General features: G+C 39.7%; 1 protein-coding gene across 4 annotated transcripts in view; it reads right to left on the bottom strand.

The window, feature by feature from the left end:
• slc2a9l2 (solute carrier family 2 member 9, like 2) overlaps positions 1-18,405 on the bottom strand; it is a 115,648-nt gene that overhangs the window by 56,687 nt on the left and 40,556 nt on the right. For all 4 annotated transcript variants that reach the window (XM_073467806.1, XM_073467807.1, XM_073467804.1 and 1 more), the window contains 2 exons: positions 15,411-15,543; positions 2,737-2,924 (listed from right to left, as the gene is read on the bottom strand). In XM_073467806.1, the coding sequence (XP_073323907.1) occupies positions 2,737-2,924; positions 15,411-15,543 (321 nt within the window). The remainder of the gene's footprint in view (positions 1-2,736; positions 2,925-15,410; positions 15,544-18,405) is intronic.

Raw genomic sequence — 18,405 nt, 5'->3', positions numbered from 1 at the left:
GTGATTTTTTTTAACAAGCTAGAACACTGGAGCTGTGACTGGTGGCAGGAATGTTTCTCAGCTGTCAACTGTAGCATCAGCACTCAGATCCCCAGCAGCACAATGAGCCTTTGTGAGATCACCATGTCATCCTCAGACTATAATCTTTATGGGAGTTATTTGACAGGTCTAATGGTGATGGGGAAGTGGAATGAAATCAAATAAAGACCTCCTGAGCAATCTAAATTACATTCCTGTCTTCTTGGGATGAAAATGTATGCAAATCAAGTCCTGTTCATATCTATGATAATTCAGATCAGCTTCATGATTTTTCTAGCTTTGCGTTATATCACTGAAAAGTCAATCAACCTATCAAATATAAACATTTCAGCACAGATATTACGTTTGATGATATTCTCATAAAATGAATTTGAGAAAAGCTAACATTTAATTGTCATGTATTGTACACAATTCAGGAATATTAGTCTTAAAAATGATTGTTAAGCGTTAGCGCACAACCAGTCTGAAGTGTGTGCATGAGCTCGACTGAGTGTTGAGGGAGTAAATGTGTCTTTTCAAAATCAATTTGGGTTCTCAGAACGTCTGGAGATTACACAGGACGAGCTGTAAGGAGCCATTTTTTGTTTTGGTTTTTTTTCGGTTGTTTTTTTACATTTTAAAACGTGTCCTCATCTACTTCAGTTCTTCAGGAGAATGCTGCTCAGCTGTGAAGCTCCAGAAATGTTTTGTGGACTATGAAACTTCATCTGACTGAGATAATAACTGAATTTTCATTTTTGGTTGAACTTGTCCTTTAATGGACACATGGAATTTTCAAACTGCACCTTTTTTTCAATACAACATGAGCTTACTTCTCTTCTCAACATCGATTTACGAACAGTGTCAGTATTTTAAGTTTACCGTGAAATATTTCTAATTCAATGTTTTTTGTTGATGGAATTTACGTAATCGAAAGTCAGATTTTCCTCTTTCACTGTTGTCTTTTTATTTTAAGTGGTGGAAGGGCAGCGATAAGCAGAAGTGTTGCGTCATGCAGGATATCTAGACCCAGACAGTCTAGGTCCCATAATTGCACAGTCATTACCACCTATCGAGTGCACTGAAGAACAGCAGGAGATGGTTAAACATCTCTATCCATCAACAAAGTGCACAGGACAAAGTAAGTCACAAGGACTTCTTCATGCCCACTGGTTCTCATGTCTAAAGAAAGACTGATCCTGGGGACTGCATGAATAGCTCAATGGTGAGTAATATTTCACCATTGTAACATTATTTTTTAAACCTTCTATAACAGATAAAACCGATGCAGATGAAAAAAATACTCAGAATATAATTTTACAACAAAGCCATGAAAATAACTTATTCATCTTCTTTCAAAAAGAGACCACAAATACGAGGTCACACCTGTGCATGCACAAAGCCGGGGGGCATGTTTGCAATGTGTTTCTACACCTGCTCCACTGATTCTTTTTCTTATTTGTCACTCATAGAAATGTGATATGTGTGACAGCATGCCAAAGCATTTCCTCAGTTAAAGGTGCAATATGTGAAAAAATTGTCCACCTGTTGTATCATTACTCAAAACAAATAGGGGACAGCATATCACCAGAGTAACTGCTAACTGCTGCCAGCCTTAGCTGCCATTGGCTAGTTAGCTCAGTTAGCTGTGCAGCTAGCAGCTCGGAGCACAGGGGGCGTATTGGAATAATGGAGAAATGCTTTACCTATACAGAAATGTCTTCATTGTATCAGCTCAACAACAAAAAAACGCTTATATGTCTGTGTCTTTATGCAGTATCCATTTCTAAGCGGTCCTGTGGCGAATTGACTGAGGCTACAGGACACAGGAGCTCTTTCTTACAGTAGCTCAATAAAAAGCTTTTGACTTGATTAAATCTACATCTCCAATGTGAGAGTGAGCCAGGCTCCACATTAAAGCTGCTATCCCTGTATTAACAATGGATCAGACGTCTATGTCAGAGTGACAAAGGTTGGTCAAATTGACGAACCCTCAGTCATTTTTCACCTGACTCTGCACTCCCCCTAAATTAGTGTAGTAGTAGTATTAGTTTATGACCCACCACTCCCATCAACTTCATTCCCAGTAGCAGCAGACACTGTTTTCTGTGAAAAAGCTCGTATTCACTACCTGTCTAGTACCACTGGCAGACAGATGGCTAATCAGTGACTAGCTGGTGAACGTAGTGGATCATTTGACAGCTAAAGAGACGTATTTCTCCCTGGAGATTGTGGTGACCAAAATAAAGCACTGCCTAAAGTCAGTGAAGCGGAGAAACATCACAATCAACTGGGCGTGTTGTGCATGGTTTGGAAAGGAGAAAGCAGAACGTCTGAGCCTCTCCAGTAAAAAACAAAAAAGGAAACATTCAACACTTTCCTCCAGAATCTTCTCACCAAGGCCAAAACTGACAGACAATGTTGACCAGTGGTGTGACAGAGCATTTTGTAGAAAGTCTCTGGCTGATGTACAGAATGTTTGCCATACCACTGATGAATAAAAATAAGTTGTATATATCAATTATTTTCCAAATTTTGATTCTTTTTATCTGAACTTCATTATTTTTTTCAATAGATTTTCTAACCCTAACCCAAGAAAACATACTTTTTAAATAGAAAATAATAACAACGTCCTAAATGTGCTGCGCTGTAAGAGAGCACAGAAAACAGGATTACACTGACTATCTTGAAAGAGGTGAAGTAAGAGCTTCATCTTACAGCGTTGAGGCCACAGAGCTGATAGCAGGCCATGGTGATGATGATGGTGATGAGCTGCCAGTGCACAGCTGGGTTCTTCAGCAGCTGTAACACAGATGCTCTCTGTACGTTGTCCTGAGCTCGAGCCTCCGCATGGACCTCCTCCAGCTCCTGGGACACATCCTTCTTTCCCAAAAACCTCTGGAAGGCTGACAAACAAACAAACACACACAGACACACACACACAATGTTAAATACATTTATATCCACAATTAAAAAAGGGCACAAGAAGCCTAAAAAAAAACCCATCATATTGCGATCAAAGAAGTTGAGAATTTCTGAGCAAAAAAGTTTCAACAACTTAAAATTATTAGTCTTTACTTGATAATTTTGAGGCACTCAGTTTCCTCGATTTTTTTAAGTGAAGTCAAGTTGTCAGATTTACAGTGAACCCAACAGCAACATCTCAGAACAACTGGTTGTCTGGGGTAAAGTCAAGCGGTCTCCAACCTAATGTTGGTCAGTGTTGTTATTAATGACATATTAAAGCATCAAACGTGTTTTAGATGAATGAGACACGAACACTCTGACGTCAAATCATGAAGAAAGACAATTTAATTGCATGTCAGCAAATGCTTGATGCAGGGGTTTTCTACCTGAAAGTTATTGTAAACAGACACTGTGATTGGTTCTATATCATCATTGTAAAGTTGACAACATGTTAAGCAAACGCACTGTAACAACTGTATATACTGTCTAGATTGTTTTAATATTTCTGTGAAGTGTAGGACCTCTTACATGGGGATCATTCTTAAATAGAATGGAGTTCATGGCTTTGTTATTTATAGAGAGATTAGTAGCATATCCTCAAGCTCAAGTCTGGTCCTGTTGTGTTCTCAGTGTACATGCTTCCAAAACAAAAGGCGAGCTTTGATAAAATAAAGCTGAAGTCAACAAAATCCAAAGTGCAAGCAACATAAAAGTTGGCAAAGAAAAGGCTATGAGGAGGAACCGATAAAACTAAAGAGTATAAAATACAAAGTACAAAAATAGATCCAACAAAGAGTGACAAGTAAGGAAGCAGGCAACAAAAAAACTGATTAACTAACCAATCACAGGTGTACACAGAAAAAGGGCGGGGAAAAGACAAAGACAGGAAGTGGAAAGTAAGTCCTTAGTTACTTTCCACCTGTTGGGCCACAGACTGCAGTATATCAGTGAACTATATCATTTATTATTATCATCATAATTATTATTATTATTATCATAGCTACATTTTTCTCTCAGTCAGAGGCCTGCACAAGGTTTTTAACCAGAACTATAAACACGTTGTAACCAGGTTTCTTTTACAGCATGACCAGCTGAACGTTGTATGAACATGAGTTACTTGAATCTGATGGACTCGTGGGAATAAGTGCATGTAAAGACGCGTCCTCCCTCTCTTGAATCCCTTCTCCTGTAAAGGTGAATCCTGAGGGGTTATGGGACGTCGAGGTGGGTACAGGTTAAGGAAATGATCCAGAATATCAAATCTCTCCACACCGATAGAGACTTAAAGCAGCTCATTATTATGTGGGAGTTGGACACTTCACAGAGTGGACAGCAACTACCCAGGGGCAGGAAGACAAACTCAAACCTTGTCCAAGGACTCCAGGGTGTTATGGTGCAGCATGTGTGAGGCATGAGTTAAAATACTGAAAATACGAGCCTGAAACTCCCTGGTGTGCAGCAAAGGAATGTCCTCGTCCTACATACTTATATCCCATATAGTGGCCCTAAAAAATAATATTCTCATGTTGGACACGTATATTCTGCACTCACAGGAGGAGGAGAACTATTTCACATAATATATCATAATTCCCCTAAATCCTTAAAGGGGATCGACGCATCTCGACTGGCAGGACGGTGGCGAGCGGAGCAAGCGACTGTTAACATGAGTTGTTCAAAAACCTTCTTTTTAGTAAACTCTGGGCCGGATCTACTAAGATCCCAAATTGCTTGTACTAATCTGCGTGCGCAATCTAGAAATTTGCGTGTGGGGTTGAACCGCGGTTTGCGGGCGATTTACTAATAGTGATTGCGTAAATGACAACAGATGCAAATGAGTTGGAGACACGCCTATTTAAATGAGGGTTTAGCGTGTTTCATGGTTTTCAGCATGGCGAGTTTGAGAGAGCGAAAGCACAAAGTGAAATTCGACCCTTTGGAATTAGAAGTGTTGGTAGAGGAAGCGAATAAACATTTCAATGAGCTGCAGCAAAGGAATCTGACGGTCGCGCAAAGGAACGCCGTGTGGGAGAAAATCGGTGAAAAAGTTAATGCTGTTGGAAAAAACAGGCGAACAGTGGAAGAAGTGAAAAGGAGATACCAAGACATCAGAAGAAGAACAAAAGAAAAATTGGCGTATAATAAAAGGTCTGCAAATAAAACAGGCGGGGGCACCGTGGATGAGACGCCTCTGACCAGCGTTGAGGAGCAGGTGCAATCCATGCTCAGGGTGGGAAGCTCAAATGCTGGAATAATGTTATAGAGCTGTGTTCGACGTTGTGAGTTGTATAAACTTCTGAAATCTGACAAATCTGACAAAACAAGAGTAAAATGGCTGCCGTGTGAATATGGTTTATTTCGTCAGCTACTATGTGTAAAAAGGCAAATATTTAAAAAACACTTTTTAAAAGAAACAGACCATCCTCACAGCCGTATTGTGCAAGCAGCTTATTACAAGCCATATTTATGTTTATTGGTAGACAGCAATGACTGGAGCAAAGGAGGATGTCAGGTGACATAGTCTAAAGAGTTACAAAGTCCATGTAGGGAGGATGTTGGAGTGGACTGATGAGAAAGCAGGACTTTCACCCGGGAGACCACTGTTTGTGTTTGTGTAAAACCAAAGTCAATGTTGACTTTTTTAACTTAGGTAACATACTTAACTCACATCAAACCATGGTATTTTCCTAAATCGTGTAGATAAGGTGCCTGACTGCAGTCATATATGTCATTTTGGAAGTCATTGGGAATTTACTTATTCTGTCGTTTAGGTGTGCGGATGTGTTGAAAAAAATCTACAGCGATGTAAGAGCCATCAGAGAGTGAAGGAAAGGAGAGAAATCATGTTGCCCTCCATGAGATCTTACCTCAATCTAATTATTATCCAAATTAGTACTTTCCCTGCTGATTGAAAATATGGAAACCTGCTTTAATCCAGAGTCACACTGGGGCCGTCGGTGTCAGTAGCACTACATGATATTGATGTTTATATGATGGTGGTGGGATGTGTAACAGTGTCATTCTCCCCATGGACACAACCCATTTTATTTTCCCTGCAGGAGGACAGCGGGGTTCCACTCAATGTCACTGTTGTGGCCTGAGCGCTCGCAGGGCCACAAGGAAGAATTACAAACAGCCTTTACAGCACCATACAGCCTGACTGACAGACCGATTGTACAACATGACTGTGGGAACAGAAAGCCTTTTTAGCAGGATCTCAGTATTTAAGGGACTGAGTAGAGGGTCAATATGGACACATTTTGATTTGATTTGAATTTAAAGGATGATTAATTTGTATATCAGGTAGTCTATCGGATACTCAGGGTGGATGCTGTTCTGGTGGGTCAGGGGGAGAGAAATCCACAGTGTCTGGAGCACATTGGACGATGCCTAGGTGCCAGCTGTTAATACTAAAGAAAACTAAAAATGTTACCTCAAACAGCATCATTTATTTAGATTGTAATCAGAGCATTCACAATAATCACCCAAAATCAGCAGGGGAAGGTGCGTAGAAACAGCTGTTTATGGTTTGCAGCGCTCTCTGTTTGTCTTTTCTCTCTCCCGTTGACTCTCTCTCACTTTCCTTTCATCTCCCTTCTGTTGATTGTTACAGGAGAAATTGAATTGGGGCTGGAAGCTCTATTTGCAACCGCGAAAAGCAAGCTCGCGAAGAAAGTGAACAAAGTGATATGTTCTGTCTGTCTATCGATCGATCTGCTCCGCAACTACAAATGCACCCTCCGATTTAGCCATACTCACTTCACCATTTCATAACACAGATGCCCACTTGCTCGGGGCACTTACAATAATCACATGCCAAAACATGTGTGGTATAAAACACACAGCTTCAGGCGTAACCTGAATGATTTCTCTCTCTAAAATCAGAATTAAAATGCATCCACAAGTCATTTTCTGAGTTTCAGTGGGAACTTCAATGGGAATAAAAGGAATGAAAGAATAAATAACATTAAACATTAATCAAAATGTATTCAAAGATTTTGATAGTGACAGAGGAGCAGCCTAAAAGGTCCTGGATCCTGTTCTGGCACAAATGAAGCCCTAAATTATTCAATATTTTTATATTGTCCACAATACTAATGAAAGGTCTCATTTATAGGCCATCTCTCAAGAGTTTCAGACTTTACAATAGTTTCCCGGCCTGTGTTGGCGCCCAAGACCATTAGTTCCTACTGATGATGTAAATCTTTTTTAAAGGCTATTTTAGAGGCTATTTTAAACTGCACACTTTATTAAAACATTTTGTGCACTGATAAGATACACATGCTTATGTTGGTGGTAATGCAGGAACAAGTCAACTGGTGTGGCTCATTAATGTGTTCTCAATAGACATGTTCCAAAATAATAAATAATAAAAAGTCGGTATCAGTCAGGGCATGCTACAATGATCGGTGTCAGCTAAAATGAAGCTAATGAAAATCAAGCCTCTCTTTCCTGCATGTTACTCAGCCTGCCAGGGTTGCAGTGCGGCTCTCTTTTTGCACAGCCAGTCAGCCTCCACAGTGGCAGCATTTCGCTTGTCATGACAGGCCAAAATTAAACTTGGCTGTTGTCTGGTTAAAGTGCTCTCCACACAGCCGAGGATCATTTGTAAGGGAAAACCCTCCACTCTGTAACAATCCGTACAATCACAGGAGTGTTTCTGTTATTCCACAACTCCAACAGAGCGACGTTTTCAATTCTTTCAGGAGGCACATGCAGTCCCTTTCATTCATATTATTCCAGTAATGTGAGCTCATAAACTTAATATTTTGCGGAGACCTTCAGTATTCGGTTCAGGTAGTTCATGAAAAATAAGGTGTGTCAGATTTAGTATTTATTTGTTCAACATTCAGGTAAATATAAGTAGCAGATACCTACAATTAAAGGACACTGATCAGGAAAATGTATGTATGTAACTTTTTTTTTTATAGTCAATTAAACTTTAGATAATAGTTATTTCACTATTAACAAACCATGAAATATTTTGTTAACAATTTATTAAGCAACTGTAAGGGTTTATAAACATAATTTGCAACATTATAATAATTTGCTTAATGAATGGTTTATGAACATTTCCATTGTTTGTGAAATAACTATCAACAAAAGTTTGATTAATTAGAAATGTACCGTTTATTAATGATATTTATTGTATAGTCTTTTGAAGGAGCACAAATGGGAGCGACAGCAAAACGATCTTAATCACATAGAGCCTGATATCAGACAGAAACTACAAGCAAGGAAAGGAGATAAAACTGCTGTATACCTCGCACGCCTTACTGTAAACAGAGGCCAGTGACCTCAGCCTCCTGCTTTCAGCCATTCTGACAATGATTATATATAAACAGAGAGAGAGAAAGATTTTTTTTAAAAACAAGCACATACTGAAACATGCGGTGAGTTATGATTGGATCTGTGTTGAGAAGGTGAGACTTCATGTCATGCTTTCTTTTTTATAGTCACGGTACAAAGTAAACGTGTGCTTTTTGTATGTGTTGGTAGGTTCAGTGCTAGAAAAGAGAGATGAACACTGAATAAAGTGGGGTCAAGGCAATCCTAAAAAAATAAGCGCAGTTTGGCAATCACACTGACCACGTTTAGTTTACAATACTATCTCATCTACAACCTCTGTAACCTTTAAATGGAGGGCAGGACCACCGCTGATGTGCGCCGTGCCAGAGACAAGATGGGGTGCAAGAGAACATGCTGTTCCTGTCTGACACTGCATGATGATAATAGGACATTACAGGGCCACCCCTCAAGATTTCTGTGTGCTGACAACAATTCCCCTACTGCAGCTTTGTAACACAAGGCAACAACACGGATCTGCAGCGCTTTTCAGACTCGTGCCAGCAAAATCTTGGCTGGCAGTGGGCAGGATGTCCTTTCACCGACAACTCATCTCTTCCTCAAGGAGCTTTTCACACAGCCAGTCATTGTCGCCAGTTGTCTCGTGCTTCGAAACACATTTTCCCGGTGGCTTTGTTTGTCGTTTGTATGTCATGTTTGCATTTGTTGTTCCTGTGTTTTGATTTAAAGATACATTTGTTTTTTTGTATTCATAGTTTTTTTTTTAATTCTTTTTGTTGCTTGCATTTTGTATTTTTGATCTTTGGTCTTTGAAGCTAATGTAATTAAAGCTCACTTTTTGTTTCTTACCTTGCTGCATCTGCATTTGGGTCCTCACCTTTTTTGTAACTATAACAGTACCAACAATAATTAAAATAAATAAGCCTGTGTGGACAAAATATAGTATTGGCATAATTGTGCAAAACTTCAAATCTATGATGTGCTAGAAAATGTGCAACAGTGAAATGCCACAATCTACCTCTTGCAACACAGCCCAAGATACATAGAATTACAGCCATCCTGGAAATTTAAGACAGTTTAATTAATCTGTTTCTGTGTTTGCTAGCCAAGGAAATTACAAACAGATGGTTTGAACTAATTGTGTGTTCATGAGCTGTTGGAATTATCGGAAAATCGTTTGTCCAACTGGGATAATTCATGTGAATGCCCTCTAGAGTCGGAAAAGTCGGAGAAAAGTTTGGTACATGAGTTGCCGAGCTGACGTCAAATGATGCTGGAACATGCCAAACGAAAGTAAACATTGGGTCGATGGTAAAACTTTTACCAAAGTCATTTATTGTATAGTCAATGTATCGTTTCCTATGCTCTTTCATTTCACTCAAGTATTTGAAACAGCATGCTGTTTAAACACTCTGAGCAATAAAATGCAAAACAACTTCTTTTGTTGCACCTGAACACACCGAAGTCAGAAGACTGACTTCTCAGCTTGGGAAATGGGACCATCCGAGGAACACATGAATGCAGCATAAGGTCATGTCTCTGCCCAAGCAGATAGCCAATCATAGTTTATCATGGGTCGCCGATTAGATTGTAGGTGTTGCCCACGCCACCCCATGCCACCCACTGGTTATGCCCCTGCGTTTTTCACTAAATAATAAACCAAAACAGTTACTTTAGCCTTTAATAGTTTCAGAACTCGGCATAAGATTGAAACTGTAAACACTTTTGTTATGGTTTTTAGCTGAACTGTGGTTGATTTATAGATAAGAATTCACTTGCTCGCTTCTCTTTTTGTCTTCTGTGTCAGTAAATAGAGAAAAATCTTCCTCATTCCAATTGGTTGAGCAGACTCAAGGCTGAAGTTATTTATTTGGTGAGAGCAGCAATAAACAAAGATGGGGGGCATAACGAGAAAGTGAGCTAAAAATAAGAAGTACTTCATCAAGAGAGGAACAAGTGTCGTCCTTGAATACCAAACGATAAGGTTTGCAGATTAACTGCACTGTAAGTTAGAATGAGTTTTCAAAGAGACACCATTGGTATTTGTCATAAAAAGCACTGATAGGCAAAACACTTTCCTGATATGCATAGAAATGTCAGGAACCATGAGCATATCAAAGTGTTTAATGGACCTTTAAAAGCTTCAAAATAAAATGTTTTTCTCTTTCCCACAGTTAACATACCAAAACAAGATAACAGCATAATGACAGTGGTGTGCTAAATGTATATCTTGCCAGGACTTCAAACAGATGCAGTCTGATTTTTATTTTACTTGTATTAATTTGATCTGGAAAATAACACTGCCTTTGAAATAGTTTAAGTTGTCTTTACTTCCAGGTTAATATAATGTTGTTGCAATTGTTGCTCATCACCATTAATGACACATGGAGCTGATGGAAATAATAGTGAGTTATGATTCTGCTGTTTCCTGTTGTGTATCACGTTTGCTGTGATGGACTTAGACTAAGATATTTTGTAATATAGATAAAGTAATGACATTATTTGTTTTCAAAAAAATATTCCAGGGTTCCCCCCTTATTTATCTGTATGGGGCTCAGCGAGGTGCCGATGCAGAGGTCTCCAGGAATAAAACACAGGCTCGTCTAGAAAAAAACCCAAAAAAAACCTGACTTGACTTTTTCCACAATACAAAATTACATCATCTGACAAGGCACATTTCATTTTGGTTTCGATTGTTTATGATGCAGAAATAGTAACAACAGATGAAATAGTAGTTGTAAACTCCTGTCTCATGAAAAACCTTAAAACTCATGACTCAGATTCCCCTGACACAGTATCTCTGCCTCATGTCTTTCCCTCTGCGCCTCCCTTTCAGCTTTGGGGAAGGCCTTGGATTCTGCGGATCCTGTTCCACGTGTGACTGGTGCCTAAAGCAACACTCCTACAAATGCAAAACCTGTCATTGTTTGAACGCAGAGCTGTTTTTTCGTCCGACGCCTGCAACATATTTAATATGTTTCTAATCACACACAGAAATTCAGAGACTTGGACTTGACTCAGCTCATGTCACTGTTTTGATGACTTGCAACTTGACTTGAGAGAGAATAAATGAATTGAGACACGACTTGGACTTACTTAATATTGGAGTTATTCCAAGGAACTATTATTCTTGACGTGACTTAGGACTTGACTTGCCTTAAAGGTGCAATATCTAAGAATTTTAGTTGAAAACATAAACTAAAATTATCCAAAGAATGTGAAGGAATAACAGTTTTGACTTCATAACGTCCATGTTTGTTGAAGAGATATTTTCTGAAGTTAGCATGCTAACCAACTAGCTTAGCCCATCCGGGTCCAAAGCTCCAATGCTAGCGGTGTAAGCACTAACTGTACCCCGATACTCCAAGCTCATCATCCGGACCGCTGGCTGCAAGGCTAACTGAGCTAACTAGCTAACGGTGGCTACAATTAGCAGAGATTAATGGTTACTCTGGTGATATAATGCCCCCACTTTGTAGTGAGTATGAATTCGACAGGTGGCCAATTCTTACATATAGCACCTTTAACTAAGGACTCGACTTGTCACAACCTGTGACTTGACTTGCCTGAGAAAAAATGACTTGGGGCTCACTTGAGACTCAGACCAAATGACTTGAGTTCAATTTTGGTCTGCTTTCCTGCTTTCTGCTATCCACACTGCCCTTAAACAGTTCTTGAGCGAATCAGTTTTTCTTCATTAACTCTGTTTGGTATGTGCTGTGCCAAAATCCACTCCAAAGGGGACACTTGTGGTGTAAGCATTATGTATCATTCCTGATATCTACTCATGTTTCCGTCAGATATTGTTAATTGGTTATTCTCGTAAAATGAGTAAGGGAGGAGAACAGACGCCACCGAGGTGTCATTATGTCTCACTTGCTGTACGTGTGCAGTGGTGACAATTTCATTAACTAGAACAAAATGTCATGAAATCAAACAGGAAAGCAACAAAATGTAACTTCCTGGCGAGAGATGATTGATTATTGAGTAGCATCGCCAGGTCGTCAAATACTAATGGTTTAGGTTCGCGTCTGACCCGAGCTGCCAACCAAAGCTTCAGTATTTTACGACCTGGGGATGAGTCACAGCAACAGGAAGTGACATTTTGTTGCTTCAAATGTTTCCCCTTTTTCTTAATGTCATTTTGATGACAAACCTGTCTATTTCATGTATATACTGTATTTTGTATGAATTTCTGGCATTTTATTGCCAGAAAGCTGCAGCACAAAAATAAGAAGTACGGTAAAACAAACTTTCTGTTTGACATGCTAAAATGATCGATACTGCAGAGTAAAAACTCCTTGTTGAAGAGGATCCTCTCATTTTATCAAGTATGGACATCAAAAGAACTGCTTCATCAGCTGTAAAGTCCTCTGACACTGACACTTTTGTGTAAGTCTGGGCTCAGAAGAAACAAACAGGATGCGCCATTTTACAAAGAACACAAGCAACCAAACCTTCAGAGAATACCCATCCATAATGTATGGACGTGAACATCAAAGAGCTCAAAACACCCCAGAGAAATTGATCAAAGTCGTATCTGACGTCACATTTCTCTACATGCTTCGTTAACACATGCAGTTTGAGCTCTGCCTCTACCCCATGCTGTTTCTTCTCATGTCACAGCATTTGAACATTAACCAGGATCACACTAGAGTTACTCCTATGAAGTCTGTTAAAGTCTGTGCTGTCTTAAAATGCATGCAGATGAGTTGAGAGTCGAGCGCGCATATGTACAGCATGGCACGGTTACTCTTAAGATACTAAAAATCTTGGAAATATTGCTGTCATGGCATGTGAATTATTGTTGACTGTCAACAGATTCCCACTGAAAGGTCTCTCCTGAGATTAATAAAAGAGAAACACTATAGCATTTTAAACTAGCATATTTGCACTTCCCACAGAAAATGTGTGTGACTGCAGATTCTGCTGCCGGCGCTGTAAGTGGGAAATTTTTCACACGATTCTGCGCCAATAGAGCTTTGCTTTGATTGTCAGTAAAATTGGTGGTAACTGATTCATCCATTGAGGATGGTGGGATTTTATTAATGGCCACAAGTTGGCGCAGTTAGTACCATCCCTGAGAATGTCGTGCACATGAGCACGGATAATTCTTGTAACAAGTTTAATTTCCTTAAAAACAACAGAAGTATGATGTCATGTTAATAAGATATTCCTACTTTACATGAGGATTTCCATTTCAAGCAACTCGATACCTGTTCTCAACTACATTATTGTACTTTTTACACCACTACATTTGTCTGACAGCTTTGGTTACGACTTATATTCCAGGTTACATTTTTCACAACTGTTCCAGTGAAAATACAAAGTAGTTGAAATAAGATAAATCTTAAACACATACAGCCATAAAATGCAACATATACGTTAATGCAGCAATAATATTAGTACAAAAACATCAGATATCATAGTAAAGCTCTGACAGGGAACATTTTAATGCAAATTGTATATTTATATAAAAAAAATTGTATATTTTGCTGATAATACTTACATACTTTTACTTCAGTAAGGTCTGCAGGACTTTTATGTGAAGTATTTTTACAGTGTGGTATTTGTACTGATCATAAATACGGCAGGGGAAGAGGTATTCTGATCCATTACTTAAAGGGTAACTCCACAAATTTAATACGTTGAGGTGTGTTTACAGGTCTTGTGCATATCTTACCCTTAAAGATACCACAATGGGAATTAAAAACTTACCAGAATTACAGGATATACTATGTAAATGACGTGAATATTCAACAGGATATAAGACAAATAGCCTCCCCCAAAGCTGAAAGGGAGGCGCAGAGGGAGAGACATGAGGCAGAGATACTGTGTCAGGGGAATCTGAGTCATCACACTCCTTCTCTTAACTCAGTCAGAGTTTAACGCACCAACATGAGACACATATTGATATAATTTGGTGTGACTCACACCTCTCGAGGATATTATCCCCAGTGTTCCTCCTGGATAAACCTACATAAATCCACTTAGAAATCACAGAAAAAAAGACACTTCAGAAGTTGCCTGGGAATCATTCAGGTGATTCAGAAGTCATCTGAGCAGCTATAGGAACATCTCCAACAGGAACTGCTGATTGCAAGTTTCACATGCTTTTAATGGTGCCATTGTACACAAACTGTGCACAACATTTGGGGAAAAGGAGAATACAGTTCTGTCCATATAGTGGTTACCTATTAGACATTCTGATCATTGGTCATTACTGAACTGATTATTTTTCAAAGTGGGAAAAGCTCTTTCTCAGGGTAGGCTGTAGATTACAGCAGGACTAGTAAATTCACTATGGCTTTAATTATTTGTTTATAAGAGTTCGTTTCAGTGATGGCTCTTGGGTAAAAATGTTTTTGAGCCTGGAAGTGTGAGCTTTTAGGGCTCTGTAGTACGGATAGGGGTGACAGGGGCTGGGTGTCGTCTTTCAAAACACTGCTGCCTCTGCGGAGGCAGCGTGATCTGAAGATGCCATCCAGTGCAGGCAGGTTGAGTCCAATTATTTTCTGAGATGTCTTTATAAATTACGTACGTGCTCTGGACTCCATTAAAATGACTGTTCTGGCCAGGTAATGTTAATATCACACTCTCTTCCCAAAGATACAGTATATCCAGTCTGAGTGGGGCTTACAAATAACTTCTGAAAACTTTTAAAATAAAAGAAACTGCATTTCTTTTTCTTTCTTTTTTTCATGTGGATTACTGTTAAACGATATTCTGTGTTAAAGCCAAGACTTCAGCAAATGAGTTTTGCTCTATGAATTAAAGAACAAGTTCGCAATATTTCGTATGTGCCTTAAAACAATACCCAATACAAACAGGAGGACAGAGTCTGTAGCAAACAAAACGTGTTTCAGAATTCACATGGGCTCATGGCTATTGTTTTAAGATAGACTTTAACAATTGTGACCCTACCTGTTAAGAGTTTTTCATTTTGAAGCTTGAAAACAGAGCATTGGTAATGTGTGCAGTGGTGCAGCTCTAGAAGTGTGTGGGGGTGTGATTGTTGTAAAGAACAGAGAGTCACAAAGATGTACTAGATTATAGTGTGGCAGACTGTACACATTCTGCAGATGTACTTGAGTGAGAGGGATGGCACATGTATATGGTACCTCTTTCTGCTCCGGCCTCATCCCTCCTTTCCATCAGCAGGTAGCGAGGACTCTCGGGGAGGAAGGGCAGCACACACAGCTGCAGCACCGCTGGCACCGCCAGGAAGGAAAACAGGTGGTTCCACCTGGACTCCTGCAGTGAAAGCATCAAGAAAAGACATCAAAGCTTCAGACACAGACGAACTGCACCACACTGTTCAAAGAAGTTGGACCAAACAGAACATTTCAATCAAACATAGACGCTGCTTTGTGATAAGTGATAATAGGATATCAGATGCGTAACTGTGTTTCATTTGCTAATCATTCCTGTGTATAAAAGCCTGTGTTTTCCAATCACTCTTTGTCAGTATGTCTGTTTTCATCCTGTCTCCTGCTCCTCCTGTGTTTCTGTTCCTTTCTCTTGAGTTTTAACTTCCTTTGCCTGCCTTTTTTTGTATGCTTTTGCATTTTGGACTTTGGATTTTAGCTGCCTGCTACACGGTGTACACGGTCTGCATTTGGGTCCTCACCATTTTTACATGCCTTAACTGAATAGACAGCAGATTTCTGTTCTTTAAGTTTCTTCTACTACATTTATTTACAGTGTGTTTATAACTCAGGCTTAAAGAGATGTTTTTAAGTGGCTCCTCCCTCTTGTCTTTGAAGTGACATTGATCAAGGGCGTTCCTGCCTTTATAGATGTGATAAACTCAATAACTGAGTTGGCTGATTTCCCAGTCACTGCCATAAACAAGTGAAGTATAAAATGATCAGCTTAACATGAGGACAATATAGTAAAAATCTATGAGTTCAGAACATCTTTAGTTTTTGCATGACAGATCGATGCGGAAGTGAATGTAGACCGCATGGATGCAGAGAAGACAAATGGCCAAACATGAGCGGATGCATGGGGACGCCGTTAGTCATTTAGGTTGTCTCAGTTCCATTACATGGTGATTTCTTTCCAAAATGCCCCAGAGGCAAAATATTTATCAAAGCCTGGTAGATTTATGGACGCAGGTGGTAAACATGGTCTTTTCTATAAAGCACTTTGCCACAACAACAAAGAGTATGAGTCATTCGAGATAACCTTGGATTTTGGAAATACAAGTTGTCAGATTATTACTCAAAATATAGTTTCCTCAGAAATACCTTTGTGCTGAACATTTTGCTAATTTTATTTGATACAAAAGTATTCCTCGAATACGTCAAACAATCTGACCTGTTATTAAAACTAAGAGTAGTGTGAGGAGCAGTCAGTGTTGATGAAGGCTGAGGTCACTGACCTGACATCCCACAGTCAACATTCATGCGCGTCACACACCATACATGATTTCTGACCTATGCCCTGCAACAGCACACTGACATATTGTGTGTGCATACCTCATATAAAACATTGCCCTTAAGAAAGATGACAGGACGCACAGCCGCATCTACACTGAACAAAAATATGAACGCAACACTTTTGTTTTTACTCCCATTTTTCATGAGTTGAACTCAAAGATCTAAAACATTTTTTGTATACACAAAAGACCATTTCCCTCAAATATTGTTCACAAATCTGTCTAAATCTGTGTTAGTGAGCACTTCTCCTTTGCCGAGATAATCCATCCCACCTCACAGGTGTGGCATATCGAGATGCTGATTAGACAGCATGAGTATTGCACAGGTGTGCCTTAGGCTGGCCACAATAAAAGGCCACTCTGAAATGTTCAGTTTTATCACACAGCACAATGCCACAGATGTTGCAAGTTTTGAGGGAGCGTGCAATTGACATGCTGACTGCAGGAATGTCCACCAGAGCTGTTGCCCGTGAATTGAATGTTCATTTCTCTACCATAAGCCGTCTCCAAAGGCGTTTCAGACAATTTGGCAGTACATCCAACCGGCCTCACAACCGCAGACCACGTGTAACCACACCAGCCCAGGACCTCCACATCCAGCATGTTCACCTCCAAGATCATCTGAGACCAGCCACCCGGACAGCTGCTGCAACAATCAGTTTGCATAACCATGCATGGCCCATGGTGGCGGTGGGGTTATGGTATGGCCAGGCGTATGTTATGGACAACGAACAGAGGTGCATTTTATTGATGGCATCACCTCATGTTGCAGCATGATCATGCACGGCCCAATGTTGCAAGGATCTGTACACAATTCCTGGAAGCTGAAAACATTCCAGTTCTTGCATGGCCAGCATACTCACCGGACATGTCACCCATTGAGCATGTTTGGGATGCTCTGGATCAGCGTATACGACAGCGTGTTCCAGTTCCTGCCAATATCCAGCAACTTCGCACAGCCATTGAAGAGGAGTGGACCAACACTCCACAGGCCACAATCAACAACCTGATCGACTCTATGCTGTAAATGGTGGTCACACCAGATACTGACTGGTTTTCTGACACCTGTGCAATATTCATGCTGTCTAATCAGCATCTCGATATGCCACACCTGTGAGGTGGGATGGATTATCTCGGCAAAGGAGAAGTGCTCACTAACACAGATTTAGACAGATTTGTGAACAGTATTTGAGGGAAATGGTCTTTTGTGTATATAGAAAATGTTTTAGATCTTTGAGTTCAGCTCATGAAAAATGGGAGCAAAAACAAAAGTGTTGCGTTCATATTTTTGTTCAGTGTATTTTACAGATCTATGCTTCATGCGGGATATTCATAGAAATGCAGCAAATGTGGAGAGGAGGTGCCCTTTGGAGAGAAAATGTCAAGCCTCAACTAACAAGATGTCTGTCAGGGATTCAGTTGCTGAAGTTGCACAAGTTATATAGTCTCTGAATGTCATGACACTTAAGGAGTTGAGTATGTGCTATAGTATATGCAGCTTCCACAACTGTAGAAAACATTATTTCAACAGTCTAATTGATTCAAATGTACGATTAGAATTAAAGCCATATCACTAGAATTTGTTGTTGTTGTTGTTGGTGTTGATGATGATGATGATGATGAGCAGAATTATCTATAAAAACTGCATTGATATTGTCACTCTATAAAGTTTA

Source organism: Pagrus major, chromosome 6 (assembly GCF_040436345.1).
Source record: "Pagrus major chromosome 6, Pma_NU_1.0".
NCBI classification, from domain to species: Eukaryota; Metazoa; Chordata; class Actinopteri; order Spariformes; family Sparidae; genus Pagrus; species Pagrus major.
Note: the sequence above shows the minus strand (reverse complement) of the source record. Positions and strands in the feature narration are given on the sequence as shown.